Raw genomic sequence first — 27,456 nt, 5'->3', positions numbered from 1 at the left:
TGTCAGTGTGTGTTTGGATGTGGATTTTTGAATCGTTGGATTGCAGTTGTCAAAAAAAACAACATCATCAACAAAACTGTGAAGTTGTGAGACCAACTATCAACTTACAACATCAAAACTAAAAGGCTGTTTTATACAAAAGCAGAACGTGGAGCAGTCGCACATGCTGACGGAAAGTGGTTGGTTCTTTCTTTCTTTCTTTGTCTTACCACATGCACTGTTTCTTTTGCTTTTAATTTAACCTGTTTTCGACTCTCTCTCTCTCTCTCTGTCTCTGTCTCTGTCTCTCTCTCTCTCTCTCTCTCTCTCTCTCTCTCTCTCTCTCTCTCTCTCTAAAGCATCAGTGTTTCATAACGCAAGAATGTATGTATAGCCTACAACGTGTATATAGTCATGTGAATATATATATATATATTTTATTTTTATTTTTATTTTTTATTTTTACTGTCATGCTTATCTTTTGTAATTGTTTTACGTTTGTATATATATACATATATATTTAAGATTAGAATAGTCCCGCTCTGGGCGAGGTCTGGTTGAAAAGAAGCTCGTTTATATTGCTTATGCCACAACCCTCGTAAAATAACATTTGATTTGATTTGATTTGATTTGATCTCTCTCTCGCTCTCGCTCATCCTCGGTTGTTCATCCAGACATTGATTTTGATGTTCCCCGTGACACCGATGCTCGTGGTCACATGATCGCCCATGTGTATGTATCACATGATACGTGTTGTAAAGATGGCCGCAACAGGGTAAGTCGCCTCGAGCTGTAGTTCCGACTCGGTTTCAAAACTTCACGTTTTGCAAAGTAAAATAAGTGATGCTATGAAAACTCTCAGTCATCGTTGAAAAGCAGCATACTGTATGAGTAGTATTGTTGATAGTCGCATTTAGGCTGCAAATATTGAGGCAGTTTCGCTTTTGAACGAGCAAGACTGTTGTCAGTGTCACTGTCAGTCGAGACTAGCGATACTTAGATACTGGACTATGTCAGTATGTGTGCATGCAACGGGCTCTAGGTGGGGTCAGCGTAACACTGGAGCGGATACCGTGTTATCTGAGCAACGCTGAACACTTTGCTTTCAGCTTTGAACTACCAGGAGTTGGCCAAAGTGCACTTTTTAGTTGGGCATTGAGGACACTATAAGTTTAACTCGATCTCCTCCACTCGATCCATTTTCTCTCTACACGTCCTTTACTTTAAATGACAACTGTTAACACATATTTTTTTTAATTTGAATGGCATAGGTATAATTCCAGCAATGAGATTGCACATTGTGATTTACCTTTCAGGGTGCAAGGGATCATGTCAAAACTTGAAAGAAAAAAACAACACAGAAGACTTGATCGATCCATAGACATAATATATAATATAGGTCCCTGATCGATCTAAGTATAGACCTTGGTGTTGACTGGAACTATTACTAGAACTCTTTCAGTCTGAGTGTATAGGAAAAAAAATGTTTTTTCAGAAAAGCTGGACGCGCCTACTTTGAAACAAATAGAAAGCTATGTTTTAATGTCTTGAAATACATTACTGAGAACCGTCATTTTGATCTTTCAGAAAGAATAGATTTGTGGTTAGGCCAAAAAAAAAATTAGGTGTGGTTACGGTAACATAGCCCCAAAAAATAGGGTAGGAAGGTAGGCAATCACTTTTTTTTTTTTTAACTTTTTTTTTCTAATGTGTACAAATTAAACCTACTTGACAGGGAAATAAGTGTGCGACTCGGGCGCTTTCACTTTCATTGCGTTTTCTGCACTCGTTTTCTTGGGTTTTTTGTGGTTTTTTTGACAAATGTAATAAAAAGTTATAGGGTCGGCCCCTAAAAATAGGGTAGGTCGGGTTACCGTAACCACACCTATTTTTTTGTTGGGCCTTATTGGGGTTGTTTTATAAATTTGCATGTTTGTTGTGATTATTTTGTTTTCAATGCCGGCAGCTCTAATCTTGAAATCCCAGAAATTGAGAAATTAGGATTGGTTTGGTCCTCAGCCAGCCTAATATTTGTTTTTTTTGTTTTGAAAAACATGACAAAAAACATTTAGTGTTTCTAAACAGCTATAGATGCATACGTTTTGTTTTGTTGCATTTGTTATTTTGAATGGGGAACATGTTTTCAGAAAAGAGTGCTTCTAACTCTATATATTCAGGTATTCTAGTCTCACTAGTGGTACCCGTGCTACGCACTTTGTGTGCTGCGCATGCGATGTCATTTTGTTGGTTATGTGCTTGTGAAAATGTTGTTTGCACCCCTCCCCCCCCCCCCCCCCCCGCACATTATCCCGCATATAATGAATTATATTCTCTTGGTGAAAAATAAAATGTTAACCCTTACACCGGTGCAATTCTGTAACACATGTTACATAGCCACTGGTGAATTAACAGAGAGAAAAATAACAAAAAACAGTCATATAGGTTTTCGCATCAATGGGAGGTAATCGGAACTGACCAAAAAGACTGCGCGACCGCACGCGACTATACAAACAAACAAAATAAAATACAGCAGGTATGGCGTTTGCATGAATCCATGATTACGTCTACATGAACAACAGTGATAAAAGTGCGCATCTCTTCCCAGCCGTGCAGCGCTTTGAAAGTTGGAAGCATTAAAATTTAAACGGGTAAAAAGCCATCGTGAAGATACGAAAAAAAGTATGACGTGTAAAATACTTAATGATTCAAACGCATAGTATAACATATGTAACTGACAACAGAAAATATATACATGGTTCACACACACAATCGAGTGCACACATCCATGCTTATTTAAAGTCATGTACACACACACACACATACATACATGGCATCAAGCAACACACAATTAAATGACACATATGGAATATGGAAAACGTATAATGGACATGAACATGGCAACTAATTTACACCGTTACCTACTATAAAATTGATGATATATATATACCACTCACTTGCTATTCGCCTAAAAGCTTGCAGTGTGCTGTGACACATATAAGAAACCAGAAGAAAAAAGGACTTTACTTTGGCGAAAAGAGCATATGCTGCTTATTTTTGTACATAACTGCTATAACTGTATTTTTTCCGAACACTTACATGTAAAAAACATAGAGATATATCTTACCATTTCACTAAGACAGCCAAAATAACGGTCAAATTAAGGGGAGATCATGATGACGTACATGTCTATGGTTGCACCGGGGGAAAATATTTAGTCGCTGGAACCTATAAGGTTATACGGCGACTTATCAGGTGATAATGTTTCGAACTTATCTTTTAAAAATTAAGTAAACAAATCTATGGAATATTTTGGAGTTCCATTAACAGATAAACAGATCTATCTATCTTCTTATATAGGTTTTCGCATCAATGGGAGGTAATCGGAACTGACCAAAAAGACTGCGCGACCGCACGCGACTATACAAACAAACAAAATAAAATACAGCAGGTATGACGTTTGCATGAATCCATGATTACGTCTACATGAACAACAGTGATAAAAGTGCGCATCTCTTCCCAGCCGTGCAGCGCTTTGAAAGTTGGAAGCATTAAAATTTAAACGGGTAAAAAGCCATCGTGAAGATACGAAAAAAAGTATGACGTCTAAAATACTTAATGATTCAAACGCATAGTATAACATATGTAATTGACAACATTGACAACAGAAAATATATACATGGTTCACACACACAATCGAGTGCACACATCCATGCTTATTTAAAGTCATGTACACACACACACACACACACACACATGGCATCAAGCATCAAGCAACACACAATTAAATGACACATATGGAATATGGAAAACGTATAATGGACATGAACATGGCAAGTAATTTACACCGTTACCTACTATAAAATTGATGATATATATATACCACTCACTTGCTATTCGCCTAAAAGCTTGCGGTGTGCTGTGACACATATAAGAAACCAGAAGAAAAAAGGACTTTACTTTGGCGAAAAGAGCATATGCTGCTTATTTTTGTACATAACTGCTATAACTGTATTTTTTCCGAACACTTACATGTAAACAACATAGAGATATATCTTACCATTTCACTAAGACAGCCAAAATAACGGTCAAATTAAGGGGAGATCATGATGACGTACATGTCTATGGTTGCACCGGGGGAAAATATTTAGTCGCTGGAACCTATAAGGTTGTGAAAATGTTGTTTGCACCCCCCCCCCCCCCCCCCCCCCGCACATTATCCCGCATATAATGAATTATATTCTCTTGGTGAAAAATAAAATGTTAACCCTTACACCGGTGCAATTCTGTAACACATGTTACATAGCCACTGGTGAATTAACAGAGAGAAAAATAACAAAAAACAGTCATATAGGTTTTCGCATCAATGGGAGGTAATCGGAACTGACCAAAAAGACTGCGCGACCGCACGCGACTATACAAACAAACAAAATAAAATACAGCAGGTATGACGTTTGCATAAATCCATGATTACGTCTACATGAACAACAGTGATAAAAGTGCGCATCTCTTCCCAGCCGTGCAGCGCTTTGAAAGTTGGAAGCATTAAAATTTAAACGGGTAAAAAGCCATCGTGAAGATACGAAAAAAAGTATGACGTCTAAAATACTTAATGATTCAAACGCATAGTATAACATATGTAATTGACAACAGAAAATATATACATGGTTCACACACACAATCGAGTGCACACATCCAATCCATGCTTATTTAAAGTCATGTACACACACACACACATACATGGCATCAAGCAACACACAATTAAATGACACTTATGGAATATGGAAAACGTATAATGGACATGAACATGGCAACTAATTTACACCGTTACCTACTATAAAATTGATGATATATATATACCACTCACTTGCTATTCGCCTAAAAGCTTGCGGTGTGCTGTGACACATATAAGAAACCAGAAGAAAAAAGGACTTTACTTTGGCGAAAAGAGCATATGCTGCTTATTTTTGTACATAACTGCTATAACTGTATTTTTTCCGAACACTTACATGTAAAAAACATAGAGATATATCTTACCATTTCACTAAGACAGCCAAAATAACGGTCAAATTAAGGGGAGATCATGATGACGTACATGTCTATGGTTGCACCGGGGGAAAATATTTAGTCGCTGGAACCTATAAGGTTATACGGCGACTTATCAGGTGATAATGTTTCGAACTATTTAGTAAACAAATCTATGGAATATTTTGGAGTTCCATTAACAGATAAACAGATCTATCTATCTTCTTATTATTTTAGGTTCGTCTGGGGTAGAGAAATAAAACACACAGCTAGGTTCGTCTGAGGTGCGGTCGCGTGTTTAGTCGAACCGAAAGTTGAAGAAGAACCAATCACAGATCTCTTTCGCCGCGATGTCAAAGTTCAGGTCAAAGTTCACTGTTGTCTGCTCAAATTTGCGAGACAAACCTCTTCAAACTTTGTTCGTGGACAAAATTGGAAGTCGGGACCTAGCGGAATCGATTTCCTGGGTCACGTTGGCATAGCAACCGAAGGAGAAGGCACAAATCCGCGCGGTTTGGTCACAGGAATCGAAAAACCACCGAAAATCCTACCAGTATTATATAGTAGATATATATAAAGAATAGCTTTTGTAGACACATTTCTCAGTTATAACCAATTGGTTGTTTTCATCTTAATGTGTTTCTGTGTGGTTGCATGAGTGGACTAGCAAAGCACAGTCATTTTGAGATATTTATGAGAATTGGTTTGTTCCTCTGCCAGGACATAGACTGCTTGTCAGAGCTTGAGAAAGACAATTTATTGTTGTATCAGTGTATGTGGCCGTTAGGTATACAGTCAGGTACTTGCAATCAGCTTGTAAAGATACAAAAGTTAAAGTGTTCTGGTAAATTCTCTAGACTTAAAGACGGATTTTTTGTAGTTGCCATTTTGTTGTTCTGCACTTACACTTGGCTGTGATTTTGATGAACGTACAGGTTGATATTGGGGTGACATGTTTATGATTCTTGTTATTATTATAATAATTTATTATTTTGAATATCAAGTGAGCCATTTATCACATTTGCTGTAAAACAGTAGCAGTGTAGTTGACAATATGCTGCACGTGTATTTAAAAATAAAGATTGTTACATTAGATTTCACTTGTAGAAATGTTTCCGTTACCCATACATGTATGTCTTTGTTCTACATGTATCAACATGAGTATATATATATACGTGCTAACGGTATATATAAACAGCAACAATAGGCAAGTATTGTGGAGAACAAACATATGTGTTATATGAATCATCATGGTTTCATTTACTAGTGCGCCCTGCGCCATTGGCGCATTAAATCTGAAAATGTCCCATCACAATTCCCTTCAGTGCGTCAAAAGGCGCATTGAGATTACATACCACTGCGCCACCAAATGTACACTTTACATCGGATCACACAGATAACACGATATAGCGACCAATTCTCAGATGGCATCATATTGCACCATTTTGCATCTTTAATCAAAACGCGTTCAGGCCTCTTTGGTGCTTCTTGCCTTAGACTATGTCCCATCGGAATTTGGTCGAGGGGGACATATCTGCCGTGTAAAGGCAGAAGGAAGCAAGTCCATGAAACATAGTTTCGAGAAAATCGACTTTTTGTGTTTGCATCACTGTTTTGGAATGAAAAGCCTAAAATGATGTTTTTGTTTGCTGATAACATGAAGGGCATTATTGTGCGTTTCTGCTATGAATATTAAAACCCTCTTTTGATTCATCACTTAGAAATAATGATTTTTGTGGACTTACTGCCTTTTGCCGAATTAATTCCCCAAACTCATTCACTCAAAAATAATGGTAAAAGGCAGTAAGAGGACATACTGCTTTCTGCCAAATTATATCCCGACTTAAATCTTATTTTTAAAAAATGGCAAAAAGCAGCATTGGACTTACTGCTTTCTGCCATATTATATCCTGGTCGATATATCTGGTTGAGAAAAGGGCATAGAGCAGCAAGTGGACTTACTGCTTTCTGCTAATTTATTATCTCCGAAAATTGAAAGTAAAAGAAAATACACGCAACACTGCTTTTGGAACTTTTTTTCAAATGTGACTTTACGTCCAATGATTTCGTGAATTTCTGAATGCACAAACAACTTACTTGGTGAACAATCTTGTATTTTCTTTTGTGATTAACTGAGACAAATGTTCCCGTTTTCTGAAATTTCAACACATGCTCAAGTTAGTCTTTGTCTTGGTTCCTCGTTTTGCTTATCATTCTGTGGTCGCTCACTCATGATTAACTTTATTGTTAATCCGTTCTTGTGTCATTGATATCGTTTAAAAAGACCATTATTTTTAATACAAGTCTTGATACTCTCTTTTGATATTCACAAGACAAATATTGACTTGAACGCAAGTCTTTTAACATTAAAATAAAAATCTAAGAAAACGTTTACACACACACACGCTTTTTATCCTGCTGCTTGTCTGTAACACACACACACACACACACACACACACACACACACACACACACACACACACACACACACACACACACACACACACACACACACACACACACACACACACACACTTTTCTTTCCTTCTCACTGTCTTTCTCGCTTTCGTTTGCTAATAAGAATTAGAATCCAGGATCTGACAATAAGACGTTTTATTTATTGAGTTTGAGTCTTGACTAACGATTTACAAAGGACACAAAATTAAAGCAACAGCATGACAAAAATAACTAGTGTGTCAAGCCGCCATTATACCAGAATTAAGAATAGGTCATCGTGCAGTCTTCATTTCCAAAGTACATGAAATTAAAGCAACAGCATGACAAAAAGAACTGGTTTGACAAGCCGCCATTATACCAGAATTAACAATAGATAATCGTGCAGTCTTGATTTCCAAAGGACACAAAATTAAAGCAACAGCAAGACAAAAAGAAATGGTTTGACAAACCGCCATTATACCAGAGTTAACAATATTATCGTGCAGTGTTGACTTTCAGCTGAAGTGTTCCACTTTTGAACAAAATTTGTTTAATTAGTCTTGAAAACTGTGTGATGAACTATATAAACATTTGTAGTTGTACACCATTTGCTACATTTGCTAGTAGAATTACATAGTAATTCTAACACTGTCCACAAACATTGTAGTTGAGTGTTCAACTAGCAAAACCACAAACCTGCAAACTATGATGTAGTATATTTATTTATCACCCCATCTACCCCAGTTACAGTCTACATCCCTTCTAAAACTATTCACTGACATTCTGCCATCCGACTGATGACAATTATCAACTACAGCGATTAACTGGATGCAGATTTTTTTCCATGAGCCCGTTTTGATAACTAACGAACAACATACAATTCCCCCCCCCCCCCCCCCACCTCCTCCCCCTCCTCGTCCCCACGTTCTGCATCTCTGCGCTCAGCATCTGTTATTGTCAAACTGAAAGTTGTCAGTATTACTCCTCTTCCTCTTCTTTGGCCCATAACCGTCGTATGCTGCTGGCATTTTCATTTGGGCAAGTTCTATTGTGGCCTCTTCTCCTGCAAGCCGAGGTGGTTGTATCTCGCAGTTGCAACCTGCCAGCAACGCTTACACATCTGTCAAATGAAAAAGGCAGCAAAAGTGAGACATTTTATTGACAAATCTCCTCCCCACCCTCCTTCACATCATCCTTTTCCTCTCCCGCGCACATCACCTACCCCCCCCCCCCCCCCCCCCCCCCCCCCGGGCTACTATAATGACAAACGATTACTGCTGCTGCTGCTGATACTAATACTACTGCAACTTTCTTTCTTTATTTGGTGTTTAACGTCGTTTTCAACCATTCAAGGTTATATCGCGACGGGGAAAGGGGGGAGATGGGATAGAGCCACTTGTCAATTGTTTCTTGTTCACAAAAGCACTAATCAAAATTTGCTCCAGGGGCTTGCAACGTAGTACAATATATTACCTTACTGTGAGAATGCAAGTTTCCAGTACAAAGGACTTAACATTTCTTACATACTGCTTGACTAAAATCTTTACAAAAATTGACTATATTCTATACAAGAAACACTTAACAAGGGTAAAAGGAGAAACAGAATCCGTTAGTCGCCTCTTACGACATGCTGGGGAGCATCGGGTAAATTCTTCCCCCTAACCCGCGGGGGGCAATACTACTGCAACGAAAATGATGTAAAGATGTTGCTCGTTTTAAAATATACCTCTTCAGCCCGAGAAAAGAAAGGAATAAAAAAATGTTGCACGCTATTTTTGGCTGTGTCAGTGAAACATACCTTGTTTTGGGCCCTTGAACATAAAGGGTCAGTGGTGGCGAGTATCCCTCAGTGTGCTGCAGCTGTCGTCGCTGCCTGTCCCACTTCGACTCACATTTCTGTCAAATACAATAGGACATAATACTTATTCCGATGGTTGGAAGCACAAAGAGACCGGAGAACAATCCTCCAGTATAATGTCATACTGTTCCAGATCTAACACGCTGTCAGCGCTCAAGACCACAAGTCACTCATTCTAGATCAAAACAACTATCTCTTTGTATTAGAAACATGCTAAATGCATCCATAAATATCATGATGAAAATACGGTGCAGAAGTGAATAGTCAAGAAGTCACGGTAGAAGTAGCGTACAACAACAAAACTATAATAAATGGGCATTTGAACTGTAGCATTTTACTTGCTAGCTCCGTAATGCAAGTGCACATTAGAATACCCAAATCAGTCAGAAAATCAGTGTTGTCGTTGTAAATTCTCATACACCTATTGAGAGAGAGTCATTTCAGACCGGAACGCAAAACTGCCAACAACAAAAATGAAACAAACAAACCAACTTACTGTTGCTTCGGATAGTTGAACACGTCGGCAGCAGCTCTCATCGCCATTTTCCCCGACAAAGGCCAGGGAAATAATGATACAATAAGCTTAGTTCTGATTGGTTAACCGCAGTCAGGATTACAAAAGGGTGAACGCGATTGGCTAATGGACATAGAGCGCTAAACCATGCAAACTCGTTTTGAGGCTTGCAAGGAAGTAAGTCCAGTGCAAACCTGAAAACCAAAAGTCCCTGGACTTGCTTCCATTTGCCGATTTTTATCCTTTGATTAATTTTTTTTTAGTGGACTTACTTCTTCAAAAAGTCCATAAATATTGATCGCACATCTTAGAAATTTTGACACAAGATGCGCCTTTTTCCCCTCTGCATTATGATATGAAAATCTCATTTTTACCAAATTTGGACTTACTGCCTTCTGCCAATACACGGCAGAAATGTCCCATTGCATTTTTCTCCCAGGTTAAACCCTGAATCATTACACACACACACACACACACACACACACACACACACCACACACACACACACACAAAGCATTATTATTGTTGGCTTTCCTTTAACTGCGGAATGACTAGACGCTTATCATATGGAGCTTGCATGAGCTCGGGCATGTTCAAGGCCGCATAGTTTTATGAGTGGACAATTTCTCAAGAAATCATTCGATTCAAGAGAAGCGTGCCAGAACTATATATTCTCTATTCTGTTGTAGTAAAACAAAACAAAAATGTATTGCAAAGGCACAACCCAAACTATCAGATTGCACATTCAGAGCAACATGCTCAGAGGGCATAAGAGATCAATCGACTTGTTAACAAACAGGAAACATGCAGTGAGGAGACTTTGTACATGCCATGGCGCTGACTTGAACTATGACTAGAACAGTTCTAGTCTGGTAATATATAGGGAACAAAATTAAATTTTCAGAAACACTAGTACTTGTACATGTATGTAGTCATTTCCGTAATTGACACAGCTAAGCAACAGCAAGAACGAAAACAGCACACACAAAATCATTGCTGGAAATACAAATTATACACGTTGGTGTTATTGGAGCAGTAACCGTTTTATTGAAAAAGATTGCATTTCTTTTTTTTTGTTGCTTGTTCACGTGTTTGAACAATATTTGGTTTTATACACAGATGTGTACAGTTTTTGGTTTGGTTTCAGTATCAGGTATGACTAGCTTTCACAGGCACAAATAATTATATAATAGTCACAGACCTAATATGTTAGAGCTTGTATTTCTGTGTGCATGACAGGGTGGTTGACAGATCTTGTATTTCTGTGTGCATGACAGGGTGGTTGACCTGACCGGCAACCTTGAAAGTACAGTCATTTTGAGAAATTTGTGATAATGGGTTTGGCCTTCTGCCAGATGAGGTGATCTAATGCTGCAGGCTTATTGTTAACACAAGCCACATGTACTGTAATCTACTTGCCTTAAACTGAAGGGAATTTATTGCTGTATGCCCTTTTGGTGTACATTCAGTCAGTCAGGTACCTGTCACCAGTTGTGAAGATACAAGTAAGTGCTCTTGTAAATTCTCTAGCATTTAGATTTTCCGTGGGTTGCCATTTCATTGTTTTGAATTGACCAAGCGTAAGTTTATTTGGTTGATATGTCAGATTGTTTGGCACTGACAGCTTACGCACACACACACACTTGTAGTTGTACATGCACACATTTTGAACACTTAAAGCTCTCTCCCCTCCCTCTCCATCCGGCTTAATGTCTGTACCTTATATATATATTTATATATACAAACAAAATGCAAAGTGCTCATGCACTGAAAAGCAACATAACTCATAAGTGATGATATAATTCAAATGACTTATTTTTTCTCCAGAATGCCGAAGGTCGTACCCTGTGCAGACTTGCAGTCTCCGGACTATGATTGTCTTGTGGTTGTCACGGACACAATTGGAAGACTGACGGGCAGTTTGCAGCCACTAGCCAATGAGTTGAATAACCAGGCTAAAGTCAGTCCACTTCTTTGGTTTGATGTTTTAGCTGAACAGTGGAACCCCCACTTTTAAGAAACTTGTTTAGATTTTATCAAATTGTCTGCTCATTTTCTGACGAAGAAAACATGTACCCCCATTTTAAAATTGATATCTTTTCCATTTCAGACCTTATTTCAGAAATGTTGGAAGTTATGTGAGGGGGAGGGTCAAAGGTGTGGGGGAGGGGGATGGAGGTACGTACGTGCCATGGTAATAGCTGAGCAAAGCACACTGTAATGGTCAAATTTCATGTTTTCTCAGAGTTTGAATGTGTATGCTTGTGTGTGTGTCTGTCTGTGGAAGGTGCACTTAAGGTGCTGGTTTGGAGATCTTGTGGAGAAGATGATCAATTAAATCATGTTGACTGTCCACAGAAGTATAAGTTTTGCTCAAAATGGATCGAGACATGTATTGGGGTAAGGAGGGAGAGTTGCATGGGTAGGTGGAGGCATTACACAATCAGTCTAGTAATTCCCAAGCTGTATTCCATAAATAATCTACTTATTGAGTTATTCACATGCTTTACTAGCTATTCTTAAATTGGATCTAGTAATTTGCATATTGCCACTTTGAGAAATTAGTATGTGAATACAAACATAATCACTTAAATAAAAACTGCTACTTTGAAAAATTAGTATGTGAATAACATAATCAATAAAATAACAACTGTTACTTTTATAATCAAAATACAAGAAAGGTAGGTTGTTCGAACGTTTGTATAAAAAAAATAAAAACAAGTCGCGTAAGGCGAAATTACTACATTTAGTCAAGCTGTGGAACTCACAGAATGAAACTGAACGTAGTCCGCCGCTAGTGCAAAAGGCAGTGAAAGTGACGAGCCTGTTTGGCGCGGCAGCGGTTGCGCTGTGCTTCATAGCACGCTTTACTGTACCTCTCTTCGTTTTAACTTTCTGAGCGTGTTTTTAATCCAAACATATCATATCTATATGTTTTTGAAATCAGGAACCGACAAGGAATAAGATGAAATAGTTTTTAAATCGATTTCGGAAATTTAATTTTGATCATAATTTTTATATTTTTAATTTTCAGAGATTGTTTTTAATCCAAATATAACATATGTACATGTTTTTGGAATCAGAAAATGACGAAGAATAAGATGAAATTGTTTTTGGATTGTTTAATAAAAAAATAATTTTAATTACAAGTTTCCGATTTTTAATGACCAAACTCACTCATGAGTTTTTAGGCCACCAAGCTGAAATGCAATACCAAACCCCGGCCTTCGTCGAAGATTGCTTTGCCAAAATTTCAATCAATTTAATTGAAAAATGAGGGTGTGACAGTGCCGCCGCAACCTTTACAAAACGCCGGATATGACGTCATCAAAGGTATTTATCGAAAAAATGAAAAAAACGTCCGGGGATATCATACCCAGGAACTCTCATGTCAAATTTCATAAAGATCGGCCCAGAAGTTTAGTCTGAATCGCTCTACACACACACACAGACACACACACACATACACCACGACCCTCGTCTCGATTCCCCCCTCTATGTTAAAACATTTAGTCAAAACTTGACTAAATGTAAAAACAAACATTTAAACGTTCCAACAACCTACCTTTCTTGTTTTTTTATTCTGAATTTTGTAACGTTGGCAGTCTCTTTGTTTTTGGATTTGTTACTTTTATATTGTCTCTTTTTCAGATTGATAAGAACATAGACAAGGGCATTTCCATCCTCCGAACACAAGTGTCACCTTCAGGAAGACTGGTATGCAATGCCATATTATATATTGCGTTCCCAGTTGTTCACAAGGAAAATAAGAGTAATGTTTTCTTTTTTTTGTGTTTATTGTAATTTGTATACACTGTTGAGGCAGTTATGTGTAAACACTGTTTCAGTTACAAATACATGTACATGTAGATTCATATAGAATGTAGCTGAACATTTTATATAGGTTTGTTTGTTTGTTCGTTCATGGGCTGAAACTCCCACGGCTTTTACGTGTATGACCGTTTTTACCCCGCCATTTAGGCAGCCATACGCCGCTTTCGGAGGAAGCATGCTGGGTATTTTCGTGTTTCTATAACCCACCGAACTCTGACATGGATTACAGGATCTTTTTCGTGCGCACTTGGTCTTGTGCTTGCGTGTACACACGGGGGTGTTCGGACACCGAGGAGAGTCTGCACACAAAGTTGACTCTGAGAAATAAATCTCTCGCCGAACGTGGGGACGAACTCACGCTGACAGCGGCCAACTGGATACAAATCCAGCGCGCTACCGACTGAGCTACATCCCCGCCCAAGTGCTGTTCACATGGCAGACTTGCAACCAACTTGTGAACAGCACAAACTCGCAAACTAGTTTTAAGCGGCGAGTCTCGAGAGACTTGGTCTTTCTGTATTGTCCGGTTGACCTCGTTGTTTTCCGGCGAAGGGAAGGCTAGAGCCACAGAGACGTATATGTCTATATTTAACTCAGTGGCTAGAGCTAACCAATCAGTATGCGCGATAAGAAAAGTCTGGTGCGAGTCGTTTGCTTGTCACAGCTGAGTCGGGCAGTGCTCAACTGGGTTTTGGAGTCTGGGGCGAGTTGTTCGCGAGTCTGGGGCGAGTCACTGGGGCTGTTAACATGGAAGAGTCTTTTTCCCGATTCGGCCTTAACGACTCGGGAGCGATTTTCAAACGACTAAAGTTGGTCACAAGTTGGTCGCAAGTCTGCTATGTGAACAGCACCTAATGTTTGTTGGCTCACGTAAGTGTAGCCTATGCGATCGTAACTTTGTCTGTCTGTGCGTATGTGCGTGCGTGCGTGTGTATGTCTGTGGTAGAAACTCTAACATTTGAAGACGTCACATTACATTGACGTCACATTATGACGTAAGAGGGTTAGACGTCACGCGAAGGAAGTACTGAAAGTCTCGGTCATTATTATTTTGAGCGGGCCGAGACTAGTTGGCAGTTGTGTCCCTGTAAGTAGGCTACATGCAGACAGACAGATCTAGATCTAGTGTCTCGCTTTCTTGCACAGTTTCACCAATGCTTACTCTGTGTGTGTGTGTGTGTGTGTGTGTATGTGTGTGTGTGTGTGTGTGTGTGTGTGTGTGTGTGTGTGTGTGTGACGGAGTGATTGAGTTTGTGTTACTGTTTGTCGATTTCTTACGTGAGCCTTGATGGCTTCGCCTCTTGTTTAAGTTTGGGATAAACATGCATGATGATGAAGTGTCAAAGATGACGTCATTACATTTAAGATGACAGTCATTGCATTTAATTCTATTATCTATGTTGCTAGGTTTACTCTCCCACTGGACCACTGAACAGAGATTATGATGACGTGAGAAGATTCTACGATGCTGCAGAGAAAGGCATCAAAAGGTAAAACATGTGAGCCTAGAAAAGTGGAATTAAGTGTAAAAGTAACTTGGTCACTGACCCCGAGGTCAGAAGATGGGTATCTGTAAACAAGGGCAGGCAGCTGGTCTCAGTTGAAAATATTAATAATAATAATAAAGTGTATTTATATTGCGCCTATCCCTTACAAAAAACAAAAATATTTGGCTCTAAGCGCATTACAACATGTGTAGGGACTTGGTACAATCAAGTCTGACAAATACAATAACACAATATACAGTCGGTCTCTTAGGTAAAACTGGGAAAAGCAGCTTCGACACTTTAACACTGCTACTAACAATGCATACCACTTTCCAGTATGCATTTATGTATAAATATAGTTAAAAAAAACATCGAGTTAATAGGAATTAGAAAAGGTTCTTATAATAAAACTATCTAGCGAACGACGAAGAAGAAGAAGAATAAAACTATCAATGTCGATGTGTAACAAGTCATTCAACGTAAATATTGGTCATTGACCCGAGGTAAAAAGACCAACCAACCGGTATGGTTCAGTGGCTTTGACCTTGCCGTACATCGGGGAACAAACATATTTCAACTCTGTATTTCCTCTGGCTTGCACCATATACACCGGAAGTGCCTATTGTGTGGATTTTTCTCATTTTAACCTTCAAAATAGTGGCTGCGCCTTTAAATATTGAAGCGCCTTATCGTCTGGAAAATAGGGTACACATGTACCAGCAAATGTTTATATCTGTTTATGAGAGAACTGCAAACTGGAATGGAAGTATTCTGTTGAGTGGTTTGTCATTTTCACGAGTTTTCATTCAGAAACACCCGGGAAATAAATCTCATGTTCCCCATGCAATAAATCCCCAGTTACCAAAGTTGCAGGAAGCAGTTCAAGCCCAATAGAAACGCTCGGGGATTCTTCTGCTATTTTCATTGGCGTTTCCCCAGACCAAGACAAACGACACTGCTTTGCAAAGTTCCAAAAACGAACTGGCAAACTGGCACAAGTAAACAAAATACAAAACTACTTCATGAAAGGTCATACATTCATCACAAACAAATAAAACCTAGCGATATGTTTTCTCTTCTTACAAAGTCATAGAGTGCGTGTATCTGTGTTTCGATACACAGACGTTTGGAGAAACACAAACGTCAAGTTCAAGTCAAACCAATTGACCCCTGACACACAAATTTTGACCTGTGCACAAGACGTACGTTGTATCGCTAAACGAAGCGCAAATAAGAAATAATAATAAAAGCAAAGAACATAGCAACAGGATATGCAAACATCTAACAAAGCCGAGCAAGCAGAATGACGGGTCTAATGAAAAACAAAGAGGCAATGAGTCGGGAACGAGATTGCGATTCTTTCCTTTGTTGCACGACGCAAATCTTCTGTGACCTTTGAACCAACGTAGCTTCCACATTCAATCACTAAGCTTAATATTTACAACTGAAAAACGAGGAGGTGGAATACTGAGAGGAACCTACAGAACTGTGCATCCACAAACCTGACATACTTATCCCAACATTTTATGAACTCAAAACACAGGAAGTTGCTTTCACATGCCAGCTTTGATTGCTGAACAACGTGCTGGGGCACCAAAACATGTATTATCAAAACGGAACTCGTGTTTTAAAGCAATTGGCTCCCTGTGTTGATTTGGCACTTTTGTTCTCACTACCAAGATGGTGACAAAAACGATGTTTGGTGGTTAATTGTTGTCAGACCAGCTTTTTTGTTGGTCCTTGGGGGGCATATCGACTTTTGTTTCATATTTATTGACCGCGGCCTTCGGCCTTGGTCAATAAATATGAAACAAAAGACAATATGCTCCCCCTCGGACTGATAAAAAAGCTGGTCTGTCAACAACCCATCAAACATCTTATAATATTTTTTCTCAGGAATAATCTGAACTAAATTTATTTCCAGAGCTCTTGATGCAGGCTGCAAAAAGCCATTGCTGGTCAGAGCACCTGATGATTCCTTCCCCAAGGCTGACTATGTTACAATCCTCGGAGCTCTACATGCACTCTACGTGGTCAGTGTGTGTGTGTGTGTGTGTGTGTGTGTGTGTGTGTGTGTGTGTGTGTGTGTGTGTGTGTGTGTGTGTGTGTGTTTGTGTGTATCTGTGTGTGAATTGTGTGTGTGTGTGTGTGGGGGGGGTGAATTGTTTATGTGTATGTTTGTCTGTGTGTGTGTCTGTTTCTGTGTATCTTAATGTTTCTTGTGTGTGTGTGTGTGTGTGTGTGTCTGTTTCTGAGTCTTTGAGTATGATTAGTCTGTGCCACCGGCCTTTGCCAATACTCCTGTTCCTCACAAGTTAGAGAGAAAAAAAGTATTAAATATCAGTCAGGGTCATTTGTTGAAGAAGAATTGAGTATCTGTTGAGTAGCAGTTAGGCTTGCATGGATTCTTTCTGGTCTTACTGTCAACACAAATGATTCCCAACATGTCCTTGTGCTACAGATGAAAAATATGCTTGAAAAATAACAATCTGTGGTTGCTGTTTTGTCAGCCCTTGGAAATTCGTGAAGCATGTGCTGATCGGCGACACAAGGCTGAAGTTCTGGGTGTGTACAGTGCTTCATCAGCCGAGGGACTGCTGAAAAAAGCTTGCGAACTCGCTGATGCTCTGGAGAAGGGCAGGTGTGTGTTTAGTCATGTAGACACGGTGTAGTATGTGTCTCTGTGTGTGTGTGCATGTGTTTGTGTGTGTGTCTGTTTGTATGTGTCCATGTGTGTGTGTGTGGATGCGTGTATATGCTAACTGACTCTCTCAATGTAATACACATGCATGCAGTCTTGAGATTAAAAATAAAATGCTTGTAGATAAAAATCATTGTTGCTGTCATATTTAATTTGCTGTGGCTGGTAGTGTGAAATGGCAAGGTTTCTTGGCCTGGCAAATTTTAAATGGTGAAAATGTCTGTTTGACGGATTTTGACAGGTGAAATTTTCTTTGTTTCACAGAATTGTGACACGTGACATTGGTGGATCGGACCCTGAGCGTATGGCAGCACCAAGAGCTGCAGAGTACATCCAGCAAGTCTTCTCCGGAACCTGCGTTGAGGTGATTGACAAATACTCTAATTGTGTGTCATCGCCTGTGTGTTTGTGTTTATGTGTTTTCCAAGAGAAATGGGAAGGGGGATTTTTCCGATGCAGCTCCTTGATAGCTTTACTTACACATCGCAACAAGCAGCAAAAGGACACTTTTTTTCTGGTAAAGAGAAACTGAATTGACTTGGCGCTTGGCTAAATATATATTTGCAGCATGAACATTAATTTTGCAGTCAGAGAATCTGCTTGATAGTGTTTAACTACCTTTTTGTCTGTTTTGGAACGTCTTTTAATAACACTTTAAAGATATAGCGGAACCCCCGTTTTAAGTAAAAACAATTTAAGACTCCCTCCCTTTTAAGATCCTAACTTTTTTTCTCAGACATTTATATGTTCATAAGCTCTGTATCTAAATTACCCCCATTTTAAGACTCCCTCCTTTTTAAAAATGTTGGAGGTCCTAAATAGGGCGTTCCACTGTACTCATTTGAATTGAAAACAGTGTATATATGCATTTCTGTGTTCAATCGTTTGAGACGGCAGTGAACTGAATATCATATTATGATGGCAGGTGAAAGTGGTTGAGGGTGCTGCAGAGTTTAAGAAAGAGTATCCCTTGATGGCAGCTGTGAATAGAGCCGCAAGCGGTGAGTTGCTGCTTTGCCTTGTAAGGGTCATTACCAGTAGTTTCAGGGAGAAATTTCCATAAATAAGTATATATATAAGTAAGATTTCATTTGTAAAAAAAAAAAAAAAAAAAATGTCATGACATTTTTTTTTTTTTGAAAGGGCATACTCGTCTTATAATTTGCAACCTTACTGCTGCAAAGTACAATGTATTGTCCCATTCTGTGCCTCAGCTTTACCTGAACAATTAATTGTCAAAACTAAATTTTTTGTTGCTGTTTTGATTCCAGCTAGTGTGACACATATACATGCATGTATATTATTTTTAGATAAAAACGTGCACGCACACACACACACACACACACACACACACACACACACACACACACACACACACACACACACACACACACACACACACACACACACACACACACACACACACACACACACACACACACACAAAATTGTCACTACATGTATATATATATAGTTGTAAACAGAAGTCCAAATAAACATCAGTATTTCCATAGTGTCTGGGTCAGCTGTTGTGAGCATGGTAGTTGTAATTTCTGTTTCAGTTGTCCCGAGACATGCCGGACGTCTGGTTTTCTTGGAGTACAAAGGCGAAGGCAACATTGAAAAAACCCTCTTCCTTGTTGGCAAAGTGAGCCTTTTGTTTTCTGTCACGTTTTTTCTCTCTCTCTCCATTTAGTTAAAGAGCATGAACACCAAATAAAGAAAGAAAGTTAAAGAGCATCAAACATGCCATACATTTCTAAAATAGAAAAGGAAAAGAAACAAGCATAATTTATTTTGTTGCGCAAGAATGTAAAACAAGAACAAGAATATTTAATGCTTTAATGTCAGTCCTAACAAAACAAAAAATTGCCTTCAGGCCTGCCTTACAATTACTAAAAAACGACATAGAACAAAGACATATCAAGATTAAACATAAGATTAAACATTGTTTATCTTACTTGACTTATTTGTTGTGCAGGGTATCACATATGACACAGGCGGCGCAGACATCAAGGCTGGCGGCATCATGGCGGGAATGCATCGGGACAAGTGCGGGGCTGCTGCAGTGGCAGGTTTCTTCAAGGTATGGAGACTCTTTTTTTAATATGACAGTGCTCCCCAGACCCACCGACACTCCCACATACCCCTGAGAGTCTTGAAATAGAGGGTTTGAAAATTCCGGTTCTACTGAATCTCAAATGGATCTCTATTAGTAAAAACATCAAAATGTTCTTTATGAGAGAGAGAGAGAGAGAGAGAGAGAGAGAGAGAGAGAGAGAGAGAGAGAGAGAGAGAGAGAGAGAGAGAGAGAGAGTTAGTTCTGAAAGTAGTCTTACAAAATGCTGAATATTTTGAAGTTTTAAGAGAACAATGAACATTAAGTATTGATGACTCTCTTTATGCTGTGATTCTTTCAGATACTAGCAGAACTGAAGCCCAAGGGACTTAGAGTGGTTGGAGGAATGCCATATGTACGCAACAGTGTTGGTGAAGGTAAGTGAGGGGCAAAGTGGCCCAGTGGATAAGGCGCTGCATGGCCACCCATGCGGAAGGTCGCGGGTTAAAATCCCGACCGCGCCTGGTGGGTGAAAGGTGGAGATTTTTCCGATCTCTCAGGCCAACTTATGTGCAGACCTGCTAGTGCCTTATTCCCCTTCGTGTGTACACACAAGCACAAGACCAAGTGCACACGAAAAGATCCTGTAATCCATGTCGGAGTTCGGTGGGTTATAGAAACACAAAAATACCCAGCATGCTTCCCGCGAAAGTGGGCATGACTGCCTGCATGGTGGAGAAAAAACGGTCATACACGTAAAAGATTGTAGGAGTTTCAGCCCATGAACAAAGAAGGAGGTGAAGGTCGGTTAGTGGGATAATTGTATTCAGCATTTAAAGTAGTACCTAGGGCTGTGCTGTCAGCAGCATGCATGTATACTGTACAATTTGATTTGTCACACTGTTGTGTGGGAATGAGGTGAGTAGATTATACTGTACATAAATATGCTGTTAATTAGGTTAATTGTATTCAGTGGTTTGTGTGTGTTATCTATTTTGTTTGCTCGGTGTGATGTAGTTGTGTTCCTCATCATGAACTTTTAGTCCTACTTTGACTTTGTGACTTTTTGCTGAGTAATGTGAGAAGCTTGAGAATGTGTGTTTGTAAGTGTGTGTATATGTGTGTGTGAGTAGAAAAAATAGAAAAAGAGAGAGAAAGAGTCGGACAGATAGACAGACAGACAGACAGACAGACAGACAGACAGACAGACAGACAGACAGACAGACAGACAGACAGACAGACAGACAGAAGGACAGACAGACAGGACAGACAGGACAGACAGACAGGACAGGCTGAGAGAGAGAGATACAAAAAAGTTGGCAAGTTGATGCATACCTATCTAGCTCTTCATGTATTTGCACCTGCTTGGTGTATATCTCAGCTTTGTTTGGAAAACGCTTAAGAGTTGGTCTCCTTTAACATGATATAAATTCATACCTTAACTACTGTATCAACAGAGTGCTACGTTGCGGATGAGATCATCACATCGCGAGCGGGGAAACGTGTGAGGGTAGGCAACACTGATGCCGAGGGGCGAATGGTCATGGCTGACGTTCTCTGCAAGTTCAAGGAAGAGGTCAGTAATTCTGACAATTGTTGTGAATAATTATGAGTTGTCTATATATTCTGACCACTAGCAAATGATAACAGACATGTCAAGAAAATGGATGCGACGCCAGGTTATAAAAGGTAATAACAGTGCAGCACTTACGGTAGGGATTTCAACACTTTCCAAGCACTTAACTTTAGATAGATGATGATGCTTGGAAATAACTGTTAGATAAAGAATTTTGTCAGCTGGTGAAGAGTTGCGCCCCCTTCAAAACAGTGAGGCAGTCATTAAGAAAGAGCTCCATGCAGGGGGCATGTTATGCAGTGTCCGCTTTATGTGATGCCCTTCTCTTTTTGAATAGATGCTCACCAGGCTCACTAATCACTGCCTCTATGATCACTTTCGACACTGATCAGTGGGGGAGCCACGTGTGTTTGCATCATTGTTTGAAAGGGGCACAACTCTTCCATAGCCTATAAACATCCCAACACACACACACACACACACACACACACACACACACACACACACACACACACACACACACACACACACACACACACACATACAGAGACTTAGAGGAGATAGACTGGTTGTCTTACCAGGTGGAACTTCGTTTCACTACAGTATTACTAGTACAGTATTTGGATAAAAAGTGTTCATTAAATTACTTTCACATTCAATTTTGCAGGCTGCTGATGCAAATAATCCTGAACTGTTCACCATTGCAACACTCACAGGCCATGCCATCCGTGCCATGGGACCCAACTATTCTGTAAGTTTTGGCATTCAGCCAGAATCGGCTGCTTTGTCTAATTATCTTGGCCATTTCTCAGTTTTGTTGTTGTTCTAATCTTGCACCTATTGTTTTTCTTGTGTTTCCCAATACTCTCTGATCATCCATGATCACTTGACAAACACCCAAATCTCAGTCGGTAAAGAAAGAGAGTGTGTTGTTTAATAAGGGCAAAGGTACTTAGGTAGTGACTGACTTTTTTGGAGACTTGTAAGAATGACGTGCATGTACCTTGCTATTTTTGTGCAGACACTTCTCCCTGTTGTGACCTTAGCAAGTTAATAAGAAACACTTTATTATAATTATGGACCTTTCTGTATTGTCTGTTTCTTTTAAACCATGGAGTAACCGGAGGTTGTGTCGCAAACAAAGATTATTGAAACATCTACATGCCCTGTTAACGTTCTCTGCTGTTCAATGTGTTGTCTAACTGTTACATTGCACACAATGTGTGTTCTATATTACAATTAACACAGTGTGTTCTATATTACAATTAACACAGTGTGTTCTCTGCTGTTCAATGTGTTGTCTAACTGTTACATTGCACACAATGTGTGTTCTATATTACAATTAACACAGTGTGTTCTATATTACAATTAACACAGTGTGTTCTATATTACAATTAACACAGTGTGTTCTCTGTTTATTTTGCATAGTGTGTTCTTTGTAATATTGTACATTACGTGGGGCCCGGTAGCTCAGTTGGTAGAGCACTGGACTTGTGATCCGCGGGTCACGGGTTCGAATCTGGGCCGGGACGGACACGGGTCAACGTACTTTATGTGCAGACTCGGATACGGTATCCATGTTCCACCCCCGTGTCACCGCTGTGGCACGCAAAAGACCTCGGTAATTTTGCCATGAGTGCAAGTGGCTGATTACACCTAAACAAGCACACACCTTGGTAGCTCGACTCTGTTGCTGCTAGCTTTCCACTGGGAGAAAGCGACCCACATTTCCTAGCGATTGGACAATAAAGTTATGAAAATGAGTGTTCTCTGTTACATTGTACACCTCTGTGTGGACCAGATCATCATGAACAATGGCCCTGCCCGTAAACTCCAGACGGCGTACGAACTGCAAAAAGCGGGAGACCTCTACGGCGATCCCTTTGAGATCTCAACGATCCGCAGAGACGTAAGTGACGAACTGTGTAGGATTTTGACTTGACCCACAAAAATTAGTGCATCTTGATGTGCTTCCACAAGTGCAAATAAAAAATTATGTACCTTTTGTGTTACATTTCCATAAACCTGGTGAATCATGGTTATAACCCGATATCTTTGTGTGCATTTAAAAAAAAGTCTGCACCTTTTGAATTAGAGGTATGTAAGCCTGTGCATTGAAAAGCTAATTTCTAAAGTAGGACAGATAGAATGAATCTGTTTTGGGATGTTGTCCACCATCCTAATTGCATGACTTTAACCTCTAATGTTGTCTTGCAAATGTTATTTCCTTTTTGTGTGCAGGATTACGATTTCCACAAGGGCAAGTCTGAGTACGAGGATATTCTACAGAGCAACAATGTGGCGTCTTCAGCCACACCGCGCGGTCACCAGTCACCTGCTGCTTTTCTCATTATGGCCTCTGGCATGGATAAGGTAAGGCCATTGCAGAACACACACAAAATTTCTCTAGGTTGAAGGTAAAATATCTTAGAAAAAAGGCCCCTAGGTTGCTTCCAAAGTCATGCCATCAAACTCTGCGTTGCAAATAATGCTACCAAGCAGGTGGACTGCCATCACTTTGTTGTTGAAAAGCTTAATTAAATTCTGTAAAATAGACAAAGAAAGAGTACAGAATATTGTTATCTCCCATGCAGTTCCCATAACATGGGAAGCAACTCCATCAATTTCAAAATTTAAAATAATTGTAACTAAGTATAGCCAGCTAGTTTTCAAAAACGGTGAATGCTCAGACCTTGTAGGACACAGTGACATGTGTTATATTGCATTGTAGGTAATATGAAAGAAAAAAGTGAAAGTAGGTAGCATGGTGTACAGCAGCCGGTGATGATGCTTGTTAAGATTTTCAATTCATATGATCTAGTATTGTAGTTCTGTAACTATAACAAGATGGTAGGGTTGTTAACAGTATCCATGAAAAAAAAAAGAGGGGGAGGGGGTGCGTGAAGGGATGCAAATGGGTAATGATTGCACCCTTTTGAAGTCTCGGCCAGCCATCTAAATATTAGTCGACCTTTGATGTCACATGGATCAATAAGAGGAAATTCAATGTTTAATCAACACCGTAAAATCCCTAGCAAACACCCAGTATCTAGCAAACGCCCACCCCCCACTTTTGGCCAAAAGTTGTGCAGAGGGGTCACTACCTAGCAAACGCCCACCCCGTCCTTTTGTTTTTTGTGTGTGTTGTTTTTAATAGAAAAGGGTACCTGATTCTATTGTAATAGTGGGTGTGGTTTTTTTATCTACAAAATAATATTATACAGTCCCAAAAGAAACCAACAGTGATTTGAAATGTGAGCCAGCCTCAACATCTGACATGGTTGTATACATTTTTGTTTCTTGTGAAAATGTGATGAGACGTTATCTTGCAAAGGGGTGTATACCTAGCAAACGCCCACCCCCTACTTTTACTCGACATCTTTGCAGAGGGGGGATGGGTGATTGCTAGGGATTTTACGGTACATTACTTGAAAACAAAAGAATTCTGTACTCACCGATACACGGACAGCACATCCCACCACAGTCACTTTGTTGTTTAGAATACAGTACCTGTGAATTTCAATTTATAGATTGATTATTGTTATTCTGAACATTGTGAAAAACAGTAACAATGAATATAAGCAATAGAAATTAGCAGTGTATCTGTTTCAGATTTTTTTCTCAAAATACACATTTATATTTTCAGCATGGGATTGATTCGGAGAAACCCTTACCCTACTCTCACCTGGACATTGCGGGATCTAGCGGACCCTTCCCAGGCATCCCCACTGGAGCGCCAATCATTGCTATGGCAGCGAAATATGTTCTGCCAAGACTGTAGTAACTGACACATCTGATCTAATGAATGACCCCGGACGATTTTCATGATTGAACAATTTCGCTGATGCTATATTATCTTATTCAGTGTGGATGTTTGTCTTCAGTGTGTTGGCTAGTCTTGCTTTATGTGCCTATATATTCTTCGGTCACCTAAGCTTCACAGCCATTGAACGCCCGCTGAATATTTTGGCTATGTCTAGATAAAGCCGTGTAGAAGTGTTGTCACACTAAAAGAAGAGTACACATTTTGAGATTCATTATGTAGGACATTAAACTTGACCTGGGGCTATATAGGGAGATATCAAATATTGTTAAAGAGTGGAAGATTTAGGCTTTATACCTAATGTAGTGTAGAATTGTTTTGATCATGTGATAAGTGGCCTGGTTTAAGGTTGACGTGTATTCTTGGGGCGTGTGAAGAAGTGGGAAAAGTATCCCTAATATCTAATGGGGAGTAGATTTTTTTTTTATCGGCTGGTCTGGTAAGTTGAGTTTTTTTTTGGGGGGGTGCATGTACTATTGGGGAAGGTGTGTCTAATATCAAATGGGGAGTTGGCTTTGTTCAATTTATCAGTTGGGATGGCTTTAAGTTGTTTTATTCTTTGGGTACATGAACATTGTGGGAAGAGGATTGGGGTGGGTTAAGAGTGAGCTGGGGAGGGTGAAAATGGAAGAGAGCTGTGAGAACATTTGTCTGGGGAAAGGTTGGTTGCGGTACTGATACTTCTGTAGAACGCGTCTTTCACAAAAGACAAATTTCGCCATTGTTCAGAGTCTGATGAATCAGAATAAGAAGCTAGCCAGGAGAAGATAAGCCTTTTGCCAAAGTTTGGAATGTGAAGAAACACATCCCAACCACTATGTCATTATTATTGTCTTTTCTGTAAGCTTGTGAAGTCAGAATCCTTTATTAGCAAAGGCAACTGCGCCATGCACCCCTCCCCAACCCCCACTCCTACTCCAAACCCTTTTTTTTTCCTCATTACCTATTTTTCTTACCTCCAGAGCTAGCTTTTTTAAAAAATTTTTATTTTGTTTATTTTGAAGAGATTGAATAAGTATCTTCTTACATATAACGTTGGCAGCTAGCTCCAACAGGTGATACAGCTGAAAGAATTTGTTAGACCATTGAAAAAAGTGCACACTATATAGAGCCAATATGTCAAGGTTTGCTGTGGCATGGTAGCTGCTTTACATTAAGTTATACCGACTATGTTTTACATTATAAAAGGGGCACAATGTCTGTAGAATTTGCTTGTGTCTTTGTGCCTCTTTGCTCAAGATCAGTTTATTCGAACTGTATCATTTTGATTATGGCTTGTAGTTTTTGTACGTGCAGTTATACAGACTATGTATAAATAAATCCCTGCGCCTTGAATAAGTGTGCGATATAAATTGCATAAAATAAAAAAAAATAAAAAAAAAATAAAAAATCCCTGCGCTTAGAACTGTACCCACGGAATATGCGCGATATAAGCCTCATATTGATTGATTGATATTGATTGTATCACAATAATTGTATAAAGTCTAAAGATCACACAAGGTATGTGTTTTGTTCTAAGCGTGTGTGTCTGGGGACATGTGCTCAAGTAAAGAGAAATTTATTAGAAGTGTGTCATTTTGAGGATTACAACAGTCATAATCCACTTGCGATAAAAACTTTAAAACATGGGTGTTAATGGATGCCAATGAGAAAATCTATCAGTTGGGATGCATTTTTATTTTTTTTATTCAGTTAGAAATGAATCTCGTACTGAAAAAGTCAGTATGTTGATATATACTTGCTTTTCTATGTTATTCTTCACATATTTTTGTTTTCTAATCTTTGATTTCAATTTTTTCTTTCTCAAAAGTATGTATAGCACAATGGAATGATTTTGTTATACATATTTTGACAATTATGAGTTATTTAGATCTATTACTATTTATGCTTACAGACGACATTAAACTAAACTTCTTTAAATGTTTTAGTGGTTGTGTACATATGTGTGTGTGTGAGTGTGTGTGTGTGTGTGAGCGTGCTTAAAGAGTTTTAATGAGGCTTAAAGAAATGACACAGCAATCGCTTTTGAAAGTGCAGATCACTTAGCAATAGTAATTGTCTGAATGATTGTGATGAGGGTAAAAACAAAATCCATGGAAATAGTCTTAAGTTAAAAAAAAAAAAAGAAAAAAAAGCAATATTAATTGCCTACATGATTGTCATTAAG

At 39.2% G+C, this 27,456-nt stretch overlaps 1 protein-coding gene and 1 long non-coding RNA gene across 3 annotated transcripts; one reads left to right on the top strand and one right to left on the bottom strand.

Moving 5' to 3' along the window:
* The first annotated feature begins 692 nt into the window (after positions 1 to 692).
* On the top strand, positions 693 to 27,209 carry LOC138981409 (putative aminopeptidase W07G4.4). 2 transcript variants are annotated; one of them, XM_070354324.1, is made up of 16 exons: positions 693 to 754; positions 11,637 to 11,769; positions 13,461 to 13,526; positions 15,051 to 15,133; positions 17,055 to 17,163; positions 17,641 to 17,771; positions 18,096 to 18,195; positions 18,757 to 18,832; positions 19,394 to 19,479; positions 19,813 to 19,917; positions 20,252 to 20,327; positions 21,348 to 21,466; positions 22,134 to 22,217; positions 23,268 to 23,375; positions 23,708 to 23,839; positions 25,113 to 27,209. In XM_070354324.1, exons 1-16 carry the CDS (start codon positions 708 to 710, stop codon positions 25,245 to 25,247), a joined length of 1,590 nt encoding a protein of 529 aa, XP_070210425.1. In that variant the 5' UTR covers positions 693 to 707; the 3' UTR covers positions 25,248 to 27,209. The 2 variants fall into 2 exon arrangements, with proteins under 2 accessions (XP_070210425.1, XP_070210426.1); XM_070354325.1 differs by lacking the exon at positions 693 to 754 and adding an exon at positions 11,172 to 11,314.
* Positions 8,338 to 10,188, bottom strand: LOC138981410 (uncharacterized). The gene is made up of 3 exons (XR_011460628.1): positions 9,792 to 10,188; positions 9,236 to 9,333; positions 8,338 to 8,557 (listed from the first exon to the last, which is right to left on the bottom strand). It is a non-coding gene; the product is annotated as an uncharacterized lncRNA (long non-coding RNA).
* Positions 27,210 to 27,456: the final 247 nt, after the last annotated feature.

The sequence above is a fragment of the Littorina saxatilis genome, linkage group LG12, assembly GCF_037325665.1.
Source record: "Littorina saxatilis isolate snail1 linkage group LG12, US_GU_Lsax_2.0, whole genome shotgun sequence".
Taxonomy (NCBI): Eukaryota; Metazoa; Mollusca; class Gastropoda; order Littorinimorpha; family Littorinidae; genus Littorina; species Littorina saxatilis.
This window is presented reverse-complemented; position numbering and strand designations above follow the sequence as displayed.